The sequence below is a fragment of the Magallana gigas genome, chromosome 5 (genome assembly GCF_963853765.1).
Source record: "Magallana gigas chromosome 5, xbMagGiga1.1, whole genome shotgun sequence".
NCBI classification, from domain to species: domain Eukaryota; kingdom Metazoa; phylum Mollusca; class Bivalvia; order Ostreida; family Ostreidae; genus Magallana; species Magallana gigas.
Genome location: NC_088857.1, coordinates 26,065,021 through 26,078,775, shown reverse-complemented (window position 1 = coordinate 26,078,775; position 13,755 = coordinate 26,065,021). Strand labels below are relative to the sequence as shown.

The following is a 13,755-nucleotide window of genomic DNA, read 5'->3' as shown; positions in this document are numbered from 1 at the left end:
ATAAAATAACAAATATACATTTCAACTAAGTACTTACTTTTGTCTTCGTGATGATGCAAAAAAGTTACATTAAATTTGTTAGGAGAGTGAAGATAGAATATGGTTTATCGTAAAAATTTAATAATGTCCTACGGACCCAGTTTTACAAAGAAAATACGTGTACGTTGGTGAAAAGGTGTTGAATTCTTCCATTCTATGGATTAAAATTTTTAATTGAAAGGTATTTGCAGTCTCAAAAAGGTTTGTTGTGATGAATTTGACTGTTATTTTCAAGGCAACTTCATTAACTTTCTCCAAAATCGTTCCGGAGCGATTCTGCAATTTTCTGCTACATTACGAGGGAGGCATTCTAACTGTGGTGAGGACCTTTCCCGAGACACGGTTAGATTATTCAAACTAAGGAAATTGTAGTGAAATTAATAGCATTATTGTAGGCTTATCGTACCTATTTCGTAAATGTCCGATATGCAATGTCAACCCGTGCACTAGTTTGATTTATAGTAACACTATTTATTAAAAGAAGAAGCATAGTTTAAAAATTTTAAGATGAGAAAGAAAATTGGATACAATTTTCTGAAAATAAAATTGATGCTCTGTAACTATATAAATATGAAAGAACTCATTTTATTGTTTATTTTTGGTTGGTAAAAAAAAAAAATTCAACTTGAATTCAACATTAATCCTGTTATCACTTCGTTGTCATTAGAGATTTTATAGACGATAACAGGAAATGAAGTTTACAATGTTTGCAAGGCCCTTTATTCGAGGATGAGGGTGTAACCCTTCACCATTTTTTCTAGAGAAAATACTATTTAAAGGAAAAGTTTACAACACATGTCTTTTTAACCCAAACTGTCAATCTGTTTTAATGTGAATTAGTTGTATGTAAACGGTTTTTCATAAATCCACATGGTATATATCACAGAAATCATTTTTCAAATCAATTTAAAACACAATGATAATGATGACAAATGTACATAAATGAAATATAATTTCGTTGCTACATTCAGATGCAGACCTTATCATAAGGTATGACAAAATTTGTAGATCAAATAGGTAAGTTTGTAAACAACGGAGGCTGGTTTTTCATCAACATTAAGGTATGTCCTATTGTAGAGACAATCAAAAAACTTGCTCTATGAAAACTGCGCGTGAATAACAATTTTAAATCTTCTCTTTGTTGCTCTCTAGTGCCATTTCTGTGATCTCGGCCTTTTGATTGGTCGGCGGCGATTGGGACGTCTTGGCGGAAGCCAGGGCGTGTTTGATGACGAGGACGGCAGCCGTCGTGTAGACAGCCGCCGACAGGAAGGCGAAAACGGTGGCGACGTAGCCCAGTTTGGCGGTGTCGCCCATAGACATCCCGCTGATCAGCTGGTCATTCAGCACCAACACGGCGGCCAGAAGCATCACAGCTGAAATGAAATGAAATGAATGAATGAATGAACGAACGAATAAATAAATAAATAAATTAATTAATTGATAAATTATTATATGAAATTATTTATGACAAATAATCAAATTGATTTAAATGTTCAAGATCACAAAAAGATTTGCCGTCTAATTTTGTACATGATACTAGTAATTTTTTTCAATGATTTCTATTAAACTTAACAGAAGTATGAGATGGTTGTGAATGGATCAAAAGAGCACACAGGGGACTCCACTGTATACTTACTTGCCACGAAGGCCAGTATGGCGGGGGCCAGAGAAAGGAAACAGATGGGTTTGGGGAGCTTCTTGATGATGACCAGGACCAGCACTGGGAAGCCTGCCAGCAGGGACAGGCCAATCATCACCGCCGCGGCTATGGCCACCTTCTGTATCACTCGTACTGTATCTGTAGGAACCAAACAAAGACTTCTCTATTAAACAATTGGACACCTGCTTATACTCACACATACTGCAGTTCTACTGAATTAAATTGAATTAAACACTGTTCTGTATAATCATGCTAGGTCCAAGTGGCTTGGAATGTACAGTAGTTGCGTAAAAAAATCCAGATATAACCATTTTAACAAGAGCTTGGACTTTGGGTAGTTGTGTTAAACAGCAATGTGACGTATGTCTGTCTATTTCATTGTCAGCCACTCAGCCATGGCTCTCTGAAATCAACAAGATTTGTCTGGCTTTTGAGCTAAGACTACGCAACCGGTGCATATTTCGCTTGAAACCGCGTCATTTTTAACTTGCTTTGACGCAAGAAATAGATATCAACGTCCTACTGAAAGTCCAAGGTCTTGTTAAAATGGTTCTATATATATATATCAAACGCTATTTCCTAGAGATCATATAATTTCTACTTTTGTTGAATAGTATCTTCCCTGAGAGATGAGATGTTATCCTTTAGAATTAATATCCAATGGGAAAATAGTAATTTCTAAGGGATAAATATTTCCCAAATTAATTTGATTTCGACGGATGTTTATCCTTCAAGAAAAGTTCTCGGTTCTCAAAACTCTATTGAAGTTATGTTAAAATTCTATCGGATTTTAAATATATCTATAGGAAGTATAAACTTAATTTCCTATTTAGGAAGAAACATTTCCCCGTAAGGTTACATTATTACAAAAATAAATAGCTAATATGACTGGTTAGTTGCATCAATCATAAAAGTGGTTAAGATGGTGTGGGTCACCTCCATATTGTGACCTACTTCCGATCAAATGACACAATAAACTTTAGCATAATTTTCTTAACTTTTTATTACCCAAATTGTTACCAAAAAGCGTAGCGCACTTGGTAAGTTAAGAGTTCGAATCCCTCTGGGGCCTTTAAAATCTTTACCTTTCCAGAAAATTTTAAAACAATATTTTTTGTCAAATATCGTAATTTTGAATATTTTAAAACGGTGAAAGTATTTTGATTATAATATACTTTTATCCACATGAATACCGACAGGTGTTCCAAGCCACCTTAAAACACTTCCAGCAATGGTCTATAATTTAACCTTTTGTTTTTTTTATTTTTTTTGGGGGGGGGAGAAAAAAAATACCCGGGACTTTAACACGATCGTCTCACCGGCACAGAGCTACAATGTTTATATATGTTGAGCTGTATTCTGACTTAACTGCTGCTACCCAAAACACACACCATAATTACGACGTTAATGATCAAATAAATTTTAACTAATGATGGTCTCGCAATTTTTTTAATTGTGCCGATTTGGTATTACATACTCTACAATATAAAAGTATATGAAATTCTGATGCAACCAGCTATTAAAATAATTAGTTGGTTAAAAAAAAACAACAACAAAACGAAACAATAATAATTTTCATCAATAAATTATCATTAATAATATTATTATTATTATTATTATTTTTCCAAAGATCTGCACAAACCAGATTTTAAAAAACATATATATTGATATTTTGATCTTGCGACTATATCATCAATTTAGCGTAAGAAATTGTTGTTATAAGAATGTTTGTCTACACTATGTTTTATAAAGTAGAAACAATTAAAAATATTGAAGCAATATGAAATGACAAAATTACATGGAGGCTTTTATTGTATTAGAACACTTTTTTTTAAAAACGACATATCTTTAAGGGAAATGAATAGCAGACACACACATGGCGGTTAATAAAATAAAATTATTGTTGTGTTCAGCAAAAATATTAAAACTAATTGTAGAAGATTCAATATGGGAAAAGGCAGGTTATCATTTATTATTTACATGTGTTTAATTTATAAAGCAGCGGATATAGTATTATGAAAAAATATATCTTTTTAATAAAAGAAAATGTAGGTTCACATTCCCCCTTAGTTTTATCCCTAACAAACGGGTCTCTATTTACCTTTCAGATTAAATTAGTTTACAAATTTAGTGGTAAGTATTTCATATTTCAAGTTTTTAATAAAACTCCTTTGTCCGCTTGCTTTAACAGAGAATTAGGTCATCCTCTCTAACATGAAAGGTGTTTAATGCGGTCACTTCAGTCTTTGAGTTCATCCACTTGTAGGTGAAAAGACAACACTCCAAAACCTCACATAGTTGGTTACTTAATTAAAAGATATAAAAGTGTTACATTAACTTTGGCAGTAAACTTTTGATAAAAGTTGAAAGCGTAGTCAATGAGCTAAAAAAAATCCAGTGATGCATTCCCGCATATTGTACATTTGTATTGCTGGATGCCGGACATGCGCGCCAGAATCATGACACATATACCCAGGTATTTTAATCCTAGAAATTAAAACAGCCGGACTATTTTTACAAGGGATTTGGAAAAGAGGATAATTCAAAATCGGTCAATTTACAAACTTTTAAATATAGCTTTCTTAAAAAAATACCCTCATGATCTTTAACAGTTTGAAATACCCTGAACCATATCTCTTAAAAGATCTCCTTAACATGTGTAAATCTTTCATTATTTAACGTAATTCTAAATAAAAACAAGATTAGCGTTTGCATTTTAACCTGCCATATTTCAATTGTTGGACACAATGCGTACATGATTTTCGCTGTCTTGTTTACATATTAACACGGTATATGTATACCAACTTTTAGGCCGATCCTATCTGTGACCTCCTTTTTGCATAGACTAATTAAATTTAAACGACCCTAAAGACGTAACAACCGCAAAAATATGTGGTGACCACCGCCAAATGTGGTTGCCTCGTTTGGGAGGCTATGCAAACCATGCTACCGCTGTAGAAGGGAATATTGTAGGTTAAAGTTCTAAAGTCGTGTGTAAGAGGGCTGATTTGAACTGAATTTAAACTTTAAAAACATAGAAAGTTAAATTTCATGCCAAAAAAGCACATTGAGACCGTCTAAATAAATATAAAGTATTTGAATATTAATTATTTGATTTATACCCAGTACCCTTGATCCGTCTTTGAGATAATATCCTTGATAGCCAGTGTGACATTATTATCACAGAGACATAATTACCAACATAAGCCATGTTTTATCTTTTTATGAATATTTATGTTATTGTTTTTACCACCTTCTGGAGCAACATTATTGGTCCTCCCACAAATTGAAGCTATATGTCATTCAGTCCACTGAGTAGTGACTTAAATGTGACCAAGTGACATGTTGACTGTACGACACAGGTTTATTTCGTGTTCGAGGCGTATTATTCATCGAAATAAACAATAAAATCAAGTATAATATTATATACATATATTTACATTTTCCGGTGTCTTTGCCTGTGATAACACTACGTATCGATTTTGTACTATATAACCCATAATACAAATGACGCCAAATCGAGGCGCCAGCGGAGTTTGCTTATTAATATTTAAATATATAATCGTACGATGGCTTAAAATTATATAAATATAAGTAATAAGGAATCATTCTTTGGATATTATGAGATGATAATTTCGGTCGGGGTGTGATCAAATCTATCATAAAGCCCTTCGGGCTTTATTGGATTTGATCACACCCCGACCGAAATTATCACCTCATAATACTCAAAGAATGATTCCTTATTCCTTATGTAAGTAGTTTCTTTCCCAAGACTGTTATCTGACAGCGTAGCGCAGTGGGTTAGAGGGTTCACTACGGATCTGTAGGTCAAAAATCCAGCTGGGGCTTTAAAAATTTTTACTTTCCGAATTTTTAAAACGTATTTTCAAAAGTAGAATTTTAAATTCATTTTATGCAACGTGATCACGTTTTTGTCTACACGGTTTTATTTGGAAGAAGTTTTTATAGTCAATATTTGTCTTGTGGTGTTAAGACTCTCATGGTTGTGAAGCCCCATTTATACGATATGTCAATTGAGTCCTCCTTTCATCAATGATATTTTATGTCAGACTTGACGGAATTTGAAGTTTTGACCTATTTGACCTAGAAAAACAATGGACACCGTAAAGAGGGAATGTTACGAGAATATGATTGAAAACAATGATATTTAGATTGTAAATAAAATAGATGAGCTTCCACCTTAGGTTTAGAATATATGTTTGATGATCTAAGTTCAGATCGATCTAAATATATAAATAAGATGAAGATGATTAATGAGGATAATCGTGTTCAAAAATCCAGACCTGTAAACTTATAAATCCGAATATGCAATCGTGAAGGTGTGTATGCCTGAGTATATAAAACTCAGGCATAAACACTATAGAGTTGACCATGCAGGCTTTTTCTACAGATGCACAAATGCAGCTGTAAAAAGCTGATTGTTATTTACATGTTACTTGCCACTATAATTCACACTTATCACTTGTAGTCTCTGCATTGATATCTCCGTTTTCTGAAATAGCACGGTTGACATGTTACAAATCGACAAATGTACATGTAAAGTCTACAAGTTTGTCGAATTTTGACATGACCATATATGAAAACAGTGACGTCACCGATAGAAAAGGCTAGCTGCAGGTAAAGACATGCCGTAATCGCCGGAGGGACGGAATAAATAAAAAAAATATTAGGTTGACCTAGAAGCATAGAGAAATAAGATATTATGCATTTCTTTTAACCCTTATCGTATAATACCATGAGAATTATATTACAGAAATTAGCGGATTCGTCACATCGGCAACGATTTTTATATACATGAACCTCTTCCTGTTTGGTTCAGTTTCAATCATACCTCAATAATTTTTCTAAAGATAATACCGGTATTTTCTATAGAAAAAAGTATCATTCATTAAAAGCTTATTGCAACAGTTTAGCTGAATATTCTGTTTATTTTCGTCCATTCCGGCGATTACGGCATGCCTTTTCCCGCAGCAAGACAGTTGCCATAACTTGTAGACTTTACATTTGTCAATTTGTATCGTGTCAGAGTCAGATGTGCTATTGCCGATTCTGATGATACAAATGCAAAAACTACGGATTGAAAGTGTGCATAGTTCAAAGTTTCATTAACTAATGAAAACGACAAAGCTGCAAAATGCATGAGCATCATACGAAGGAACTAAATCAAATCTTACGTGTGTTTATACCCGAGTTTTATAGGTTACACGATCAGAATTACACATTTTTATACTCAGGTTCACACACCAATACGATTAGATATTCAGATTTACAAGTTTGCATGTCTGGATTTTTGAACACGATTACCGTCCATAGATGATTTGATGCAAAATGTTGAATATCTTCAAACAAAATTTAATGTCGTTTTTGTACAAATTTTAAAATAGTTTCCTGTATCAGCATTTCGTATCCAATTTCTGTTTACAAACTTATCTTAAGAGACCGATTAACTATAATGGCAAAAAATGTATAGGAAAAGTGTAGCAAAATTTAGCAATTCTTCTCATTCGTTTAAAATTGCAAAAGGCAGACATAAAAATATAACAAGGAGTCAGAGGTTTTGTAATAGGTGTCAACAAAGCAATACAGAGGATGACATGTGCTTCGTTTTATTTTGAAATGTCCATTTTATGAGGAATTCAGAAACAAATATATTAAAGCTGCCTGCCGTCCGATTTTCCCGCTATTACAGTACAATGTATCAAATAAATTTCCATACAAATCAATTATCCTAAAAAGTTATAGACCTTCGTCTATTTACACCAGCAGAATCGGGCACCTTCGTGCTTTCAAAATCAGAAATATTCAAAGTAAATAAAAGTAATTGAGGGCATACAAAAAAACCCAAACCAAACTGCATCATGGGGATGTTTAGAAAAGGGAACCGTTTGGTTTCGTCCCCGAATGTTTGGGTTTATTCAATCCGCATGTTATGCATCGATTGTAAACAAAGCAAACTTGAGAAATATCAGTGAACAAAATGTACATACTAGGTTAATTTTTGATTTGCTAAAACATTATGATCTTTATTTATAGCGATGTCAAAGTCGTAATACAAACATAGCTGCTTCAACAGCAGGGTGAGATTTAATAGAGAGGTTGAGATTTCAAACGTGTACGGGTACGTGTACGTGAACTAGGGGAACCACCTAAATTCTTCGCGAATTACGTCATCAGTTTTTGTGACGACATGGTTTCTACACGTTCTCTAAACTTGTAGAGTGTCGTCTACACGTAAGTACAAACGTGTAGCTTTTTACAACAAATAAAATCTTTTTGATGAGTGAATGTATTCTTGTGATACATTATATAGATTTTTAAGCTTCATTTGCATGAAAATTGATAAGAAATTTACCATTTTTTTGGAATTAACTAAATAAATTCATGTTACAAAACTGCGTCGATTTACGTACACGTTTATATCTTACAAGTCAAGAAATCTAAACTGATAAATTACAAAAAACGTGTACGTGTACGTGTAGTTTTAACACACGTACGCGTACCCGTACACGTTTAAAATCTCAACCTCTCTAATATGAGGCTAAATGACGCAGTACCCTTTTGTGTCGTTTGTTTTGAAAACAAATTTTGTACGTCATTTTTTCATTGAAATATGACTTAACTGTTCTGGAAAACAACTGCAATGTCTTTTATAATGCACATACTTAGCATAACCATTGTTTAAATGCGTTCACAATATTTGATATAAATTCGGATCAAGAAGCTAAAAGCGCTTGTACTATGTAAAACCCATTGTGTTCATACTAGTTAAGTTACTTAGTGTAGATGACACAAAATAATTTTTAAATAATTTAGGAAAATTTCTACTGCAAACTGTGCAATTAAGAAGTTTGTCATTGTACCATTTTGTAAAACATTCATTGTTCTTTATCTGTCCACTCATCAACAGTACACCTCATATATAGGATGTTTATATAATGTTTTGTATTCTGCTGAGTTGTATAACTTAAAGGAAATTAAAATAAATTGAATTGAATTGGGATTTGATGTTGCTTTAGATATCAACAACAACAAAATAAGTAGCGGGACTTCAAAATATAAATCAAAGCTCACTTAAAGAGGTTCATATTTCTCTGCTTTTGAGTTCATCTAAAGTCTGAAAATTCATCATCATGTATAATTTCTAATCATATATATAGCTATTTAGATGTACGACTATTTAGATTCTACAATGCAATAGTAGCTGTAAATAAATCAACCCTGGCAAAATAATTCATTATCATACATGTTTAAGGTACTACTGTATACCGGTTTATTTTCGCCCCGTGTAATTTTCGCCCTTCGACACTTTCAAACAGTTTCGCCCGTCAAAATTATTTCCGTCACCAGTTCAACACATAACAACTACGTAAGACATAATATATTTCTATAATTTGTTATCAAAGTTATATTTTTCAATGTATGCTGTAAGCGAACTAGTTTGTTGGTGTGCCTTTGATAAGTAGAAATCTGCCAAGTATAAATGCTCTCTTTGTAGTTTGATCAGGACAGACCACAATAAAAGACCAATTACATCGGTTTGTCAAAGACCAATCTGAATTTGACAAATCAAACCCTGAGTAAACATCATCCTATCTGTTTGAGAAGAACTAGGAAGGTATAGGAAAATTTTCGAATTAATGGCAAAGCTATCTGGATTATTTCTATACTAAATGACAGTTTATAAATAAAGAACATCGCGCCTTAATTGTAAGTTAGACCTGATGGGTAATACGTTGATCATCTAGCCTCCATATGACGTTAACAGCGTTATCTGAAGTACTGTAAAAATGGTAATTTACGCGTGGGGGACACTGGTTACGCTTAGATCAACGTAAAATACCCCGTGCGTGTATGTAAAAAAATCAAAACTTTAGAGTAGGAGATCAAGCACACGCATACTTAATACTCATGCGCGTTGTTTGACAGTAGAAAACGCGTACTACCATAAACCAAAGTAAATAACCACTTTAACAGTATTTTAAACGAACCGACAATGATTAAAATTACCTGTGATTTTAAGCGTGCATGAAATTGTTTTATTAAACATATTAAAGCATATCATTTTGCGGTAGCTGCTAGACTTATAAGCGTCCAATGTGAACAAACCTGCGCTGATATATCCGGTGGAGTCCGAGTCTACACAGGCGTTGGTGTTGAGGAAAGTGGTAGAAGTACCGAGAAAAGTGGTCACAGTGGTAGTGGTGTCGATGTTATAACAAGTGGTGTATAGACCAATATTGGCGGTAGCCACTGCGACCACTGTGGCAGGATTACCCAGGTAGGTGGTCGAGACAGTGGTAGAGTAAGCATAGTAAATCCAGTTGCCTTCTAGCAGACTCTTGATGCCAGTACCCAGTGACACAGTCATGAAGGCTATTCCACAACTCACTAAAACAATGGTCAGAATATGTAGTTTATCCATTTTTTGCGATTTTGTTTTTCAAAGCAAGACAAAAATACGCATCTGTTAAATATATATGTGCATTTACATGTGCCCTATGTTTTCAAAGACACGTTAAAATCTCCACTGAGTTTTTTAATTGCAGGTGTCTGATTTTTATTTTGATGTTATCATAAAGAATCATAGAGTTCTATTCAATTCTATGGCGACATATCCAACACACATATATCTTAACTCATGTAATTCCGTATGTACACACTCAGATACTTTGACTGCAAACACTCCATGAAAAGTTAATCTACCATTATTTTGTATCTGAAATCTTCAGATTTAGTAATGACTTAAATAAATGTGTAATCTGTTCTTATCACAACATTAGGAACTCTCCTTTTTTTAAGAAGAAATTCCAATATTGAAAAGAGTTTTACCAAAAACACTAGACTATCAAATGGACCACAGATTTCCATACGAGTAGGATTTAACGAACCCTACAATAAAGACTGTCAACTATAGATAAGTATATTCAATATTTGTTTACATTCCTTAACATTAAAGCGAATTTTGAAAGATGTTTTTCGGATTTTCTTAGACATAAAGAATGAAGAAGTTTTCAGATTTAAGGTTCAGATTTGAGGTTTAAGACCGGTTTGGAGATAAATTTGTTATGCTTGTACGGATCTTAGTTTGTATACAACAGTCGATTTAAGTAATTTCATAAAACTATGCTCGAAATTTGTACAGCACTTAAATAATAACAATTCATTTCTGGAACAAAAATAATTTTTCAATGATCTAAACTAAATCTGTTTTTAATTGTACAGATGTTGCTCTCAGTGGCGACGCCTTTTTTATGACAGGCCGATCTCTGTCCGACGGTTAACATGAAAAAAAAAGTTCTATGAAGGGTTCGTTGCAAACTAACGCCGGGGAGTCTGAAGAACAAACGACACATACTGCTTTATAATTGTAATGTTAATTTGAATTTTTCGATGCATATTCAAATTTATAATTTTTTGTACTGATTATTATAAATGTCTAATATCCTGGATTGACATTCTATAATCTTATATACATATGTTTAAAATCTCGAGATGTACGTCCATGATGATCTTACTTAAATTTACATCTATCGAGTATGATTCCCTCTATTTCTTACGGAAACTTATAGTTAATTCATAGCTCTATAGAACAGTTGTAGAACTAAAATCTACAGGCTCCGTTTATCGATTGGTCGAAAACTACAGCTACCTAAGAAAAAATCACAGACTGCACGAAAAAATGATGATGATCAGACTCAATTTTCCATATAAGATGGTTTGGCTGTTTCTTTTAGCTAACGTGTTAACAGTTATTCAGTGAGTTTTACTTACGTTGTACTTTTTACAATGAATTTATAAATTTGATGAAAGAAAAATGTAAATATAAACTAGACAACATTGAAATGGTGACCATCTCAAAGGACCCCGCTTACAAAGTAGACAATATGATGAAAAGAATTTCAGAGAATTTTGCTTTGACATTGACCTAAAACTTCAAAATTTTCTACCTGACATAGAACGTCTAATTCAATCTCATTACCCAAAAAGCTCTGTTTAACTTTAAGTAAAGTATTAGACTAAGTGGAGAGTATATATATATGCACTTAAAAAGGATTTTTGGTTGATCTGATATGACCTTAACACTTAATTTACAAACATCATATAAAGTCACTGCATACCCTTTTATCAAAGGCACTAAGTGAGTAAAGTATGAGTCAGATTGAAGAAAAGGGAGAGAAAATATGCTCGGGACAAATATTTTTCATATAATTCTGCTACGACCTTCACTTTTGACCTTAAAACTTGGTTCCAGGTCATTACACATCCGTTATTCATAAGGTCTGTTTATTTGAAGTATGAGCCAAAAAGGGCTAAGCGTAAAGTATGCTCTGAAAAAAAAAGAGTTGTGCGTGGTCCGATAAGACCTTGACCCTTAACTACGAACATTATTCAAGGTCAGTGCCCATCCTATGACCATAGACAATATGAGAGTGAAGTGTGAGCTAGATTGGACAAAAGGGAGAGAAGATATGCTCCGGACATGGATTTTATTTATAATTCTGTTATGACCTTAACCTTAGACCCAGAAACATGGTTCAAGGTCACTGCACACCCTCTTACCCAAAGGCACTCTGAGGGTGGAGTATTAGCTAGAGACGGCCAAGAGGAGAGAAGATATGCTCAGGACAAGTCATCTCGAACGGACAGACGGACGGACGGACGGAAAGACGAACGGACAGATTGAAGGACAGACTGATCACTATAGCGCGCCCGCAGAGCGGGGCCCTAACAATAAAATGCTTTCTTTGATGATTCATGCGGGATATAAAAGTAGCGATTATTGTATTTTTTCTGCAATGTAGCCACCTTCATATACCACACAAATCAACAAAGAAAGCATTTAACACTGTGCCGGATAATTATGCCAGTGCCAAGGTGGCATTTTTGCACCCGCTTAAGCTGCATAAATCGAAAAATTCAAATATGCCATATGATAGACCATTGCTTAAAGAGTTAACAACTACCTTTATTATCAGTGTATCTCACCTGTCAGGTAAGATATTTACCTTTCAAAAATAAATTCCAATAGGAAAATAATTTTTCCCATAGGAAAATCAATATTCCTATAGGTAATTTGAAATTTCCTATCGGAATACAAGAACTTCCTATAGGAATTTCAAATCCGATAGGGTTTAATAAAATCCGATAGGAAAACTTAAGATCCTATAGGAAAACTACATGTCTGAATCAAATTCCTACAGGAATTACCATTCTCCTATAGGAAATATAATTCCTACAGGACTTTTAAACAATCCTATAGGATTGTCAATATTTCCTGTAAGAGAGTCAATTCTCCTATGGGAATTCTCATTTTCCGACGGGATATTAATTTTTAAAGGTAAATATCTCACCTGTCAGGTGAAACACACTAAAAACAAAAGTGGTTATATACTCTCTAGACAATGGTCTATCATTTGGTATACATGGATTTTTCCGAAACTGCATCTTAAGCGGGTGCAAAAATGCCACCTTGGCACTGGCATAATTATCCGGCACAGTGTTATTTTATTGTTTATTAAGTGATCTACATTTAAATATCTTGAGATGAATGTTCAGTATTTAATGATGTTTATTTAATATTTTTCGATGTTTGTTCAGTATCTTTTGATGTATCATCTATATCTTGTAATGTTTGTTTTTTTTAGTTAAAAGTATATGTTACATTAAAGTTTCGACTTTTTCAAGTTAAACTGTTATAGATAAGTTTTAACTTGATAAAGTCTAAACTTTTAATGTAACATATATTCTATAATCTTGATATTATAAAACAATTTGTGATGATGTTAAACATCTTGATATATTTGTTTATAGGGGATATGTAGCCATCTTGTACATTTGAGGATAAGAATGTAAACATTTATCGATCTGGCTTGTTTCTGTCCGAAACTGGCCAAAAATGTTGCAAAAAGTTATAAAAGCAATAATATGAAGTCCTACATGTCATTTTGTTTGACAAGTGTGCATACAAGAACAGGACAAGGCCTTTTTTTATCATTCAGAACAGCTGTCCAACTGTGCAGCGACTTATTTTG

At 33.5% G+C, this 13,755-nt stretch overlaps 1 protein-coding gene across 1 annotated transcript; it reads right to left on the bottom strand.

Annotated features, from left to right (window-relative positions):
- Positions 1–636: 636 nt before the first annotated feature.
- Positions 637–10,263, bottom strand: LOC105333219 (uncharacterized). The gene is made up of 3 exons (XM_011436073.4): positions 9,830–10,263; positions 1,679–1,840; positions 637–1,415 (listed from the first exon to the last, which is right to left on the bottom strand). The coding sequence occupies exons 1-3, from the start codon at positions 10,143–10,145 to the stop codon at positions 1,165–1,167; spliced, it is 729 nt and encodes a 242-aa protein (XP_011434375.3). The 5' UTR covers positions 10,146–10,263; the 3' UTR covers positions 637–1,164.
- Positions 10,264–13,755: the final 3,492 nt, after the last annotated feature.

Excerpts from the sequence above, each read along its gene's own strand:
- LOC105333219 (XM_011436073.4), bottom strand. The coding sequence starts at position 10,145 with ATGGATAAACTACATATTCTGACCATTGTTTTAGTGAGTTGTGGAATA. Across the intron at positions 1,841-9,829 it reads CACCGGATATATCAGCGCAG|ATACAGTACGAGTGATACAG; the intron begins GTTTGTTCACAT and ends TGGTTCCTACAG. Across the intron at positions 1,416-1,678 it reads CATACTGGCCTTCGTGGCAA|CTGTGATGCTTCTGGCCGCC; the intron begins GTAAGTATACAG and ends ATTTCATTTCAG.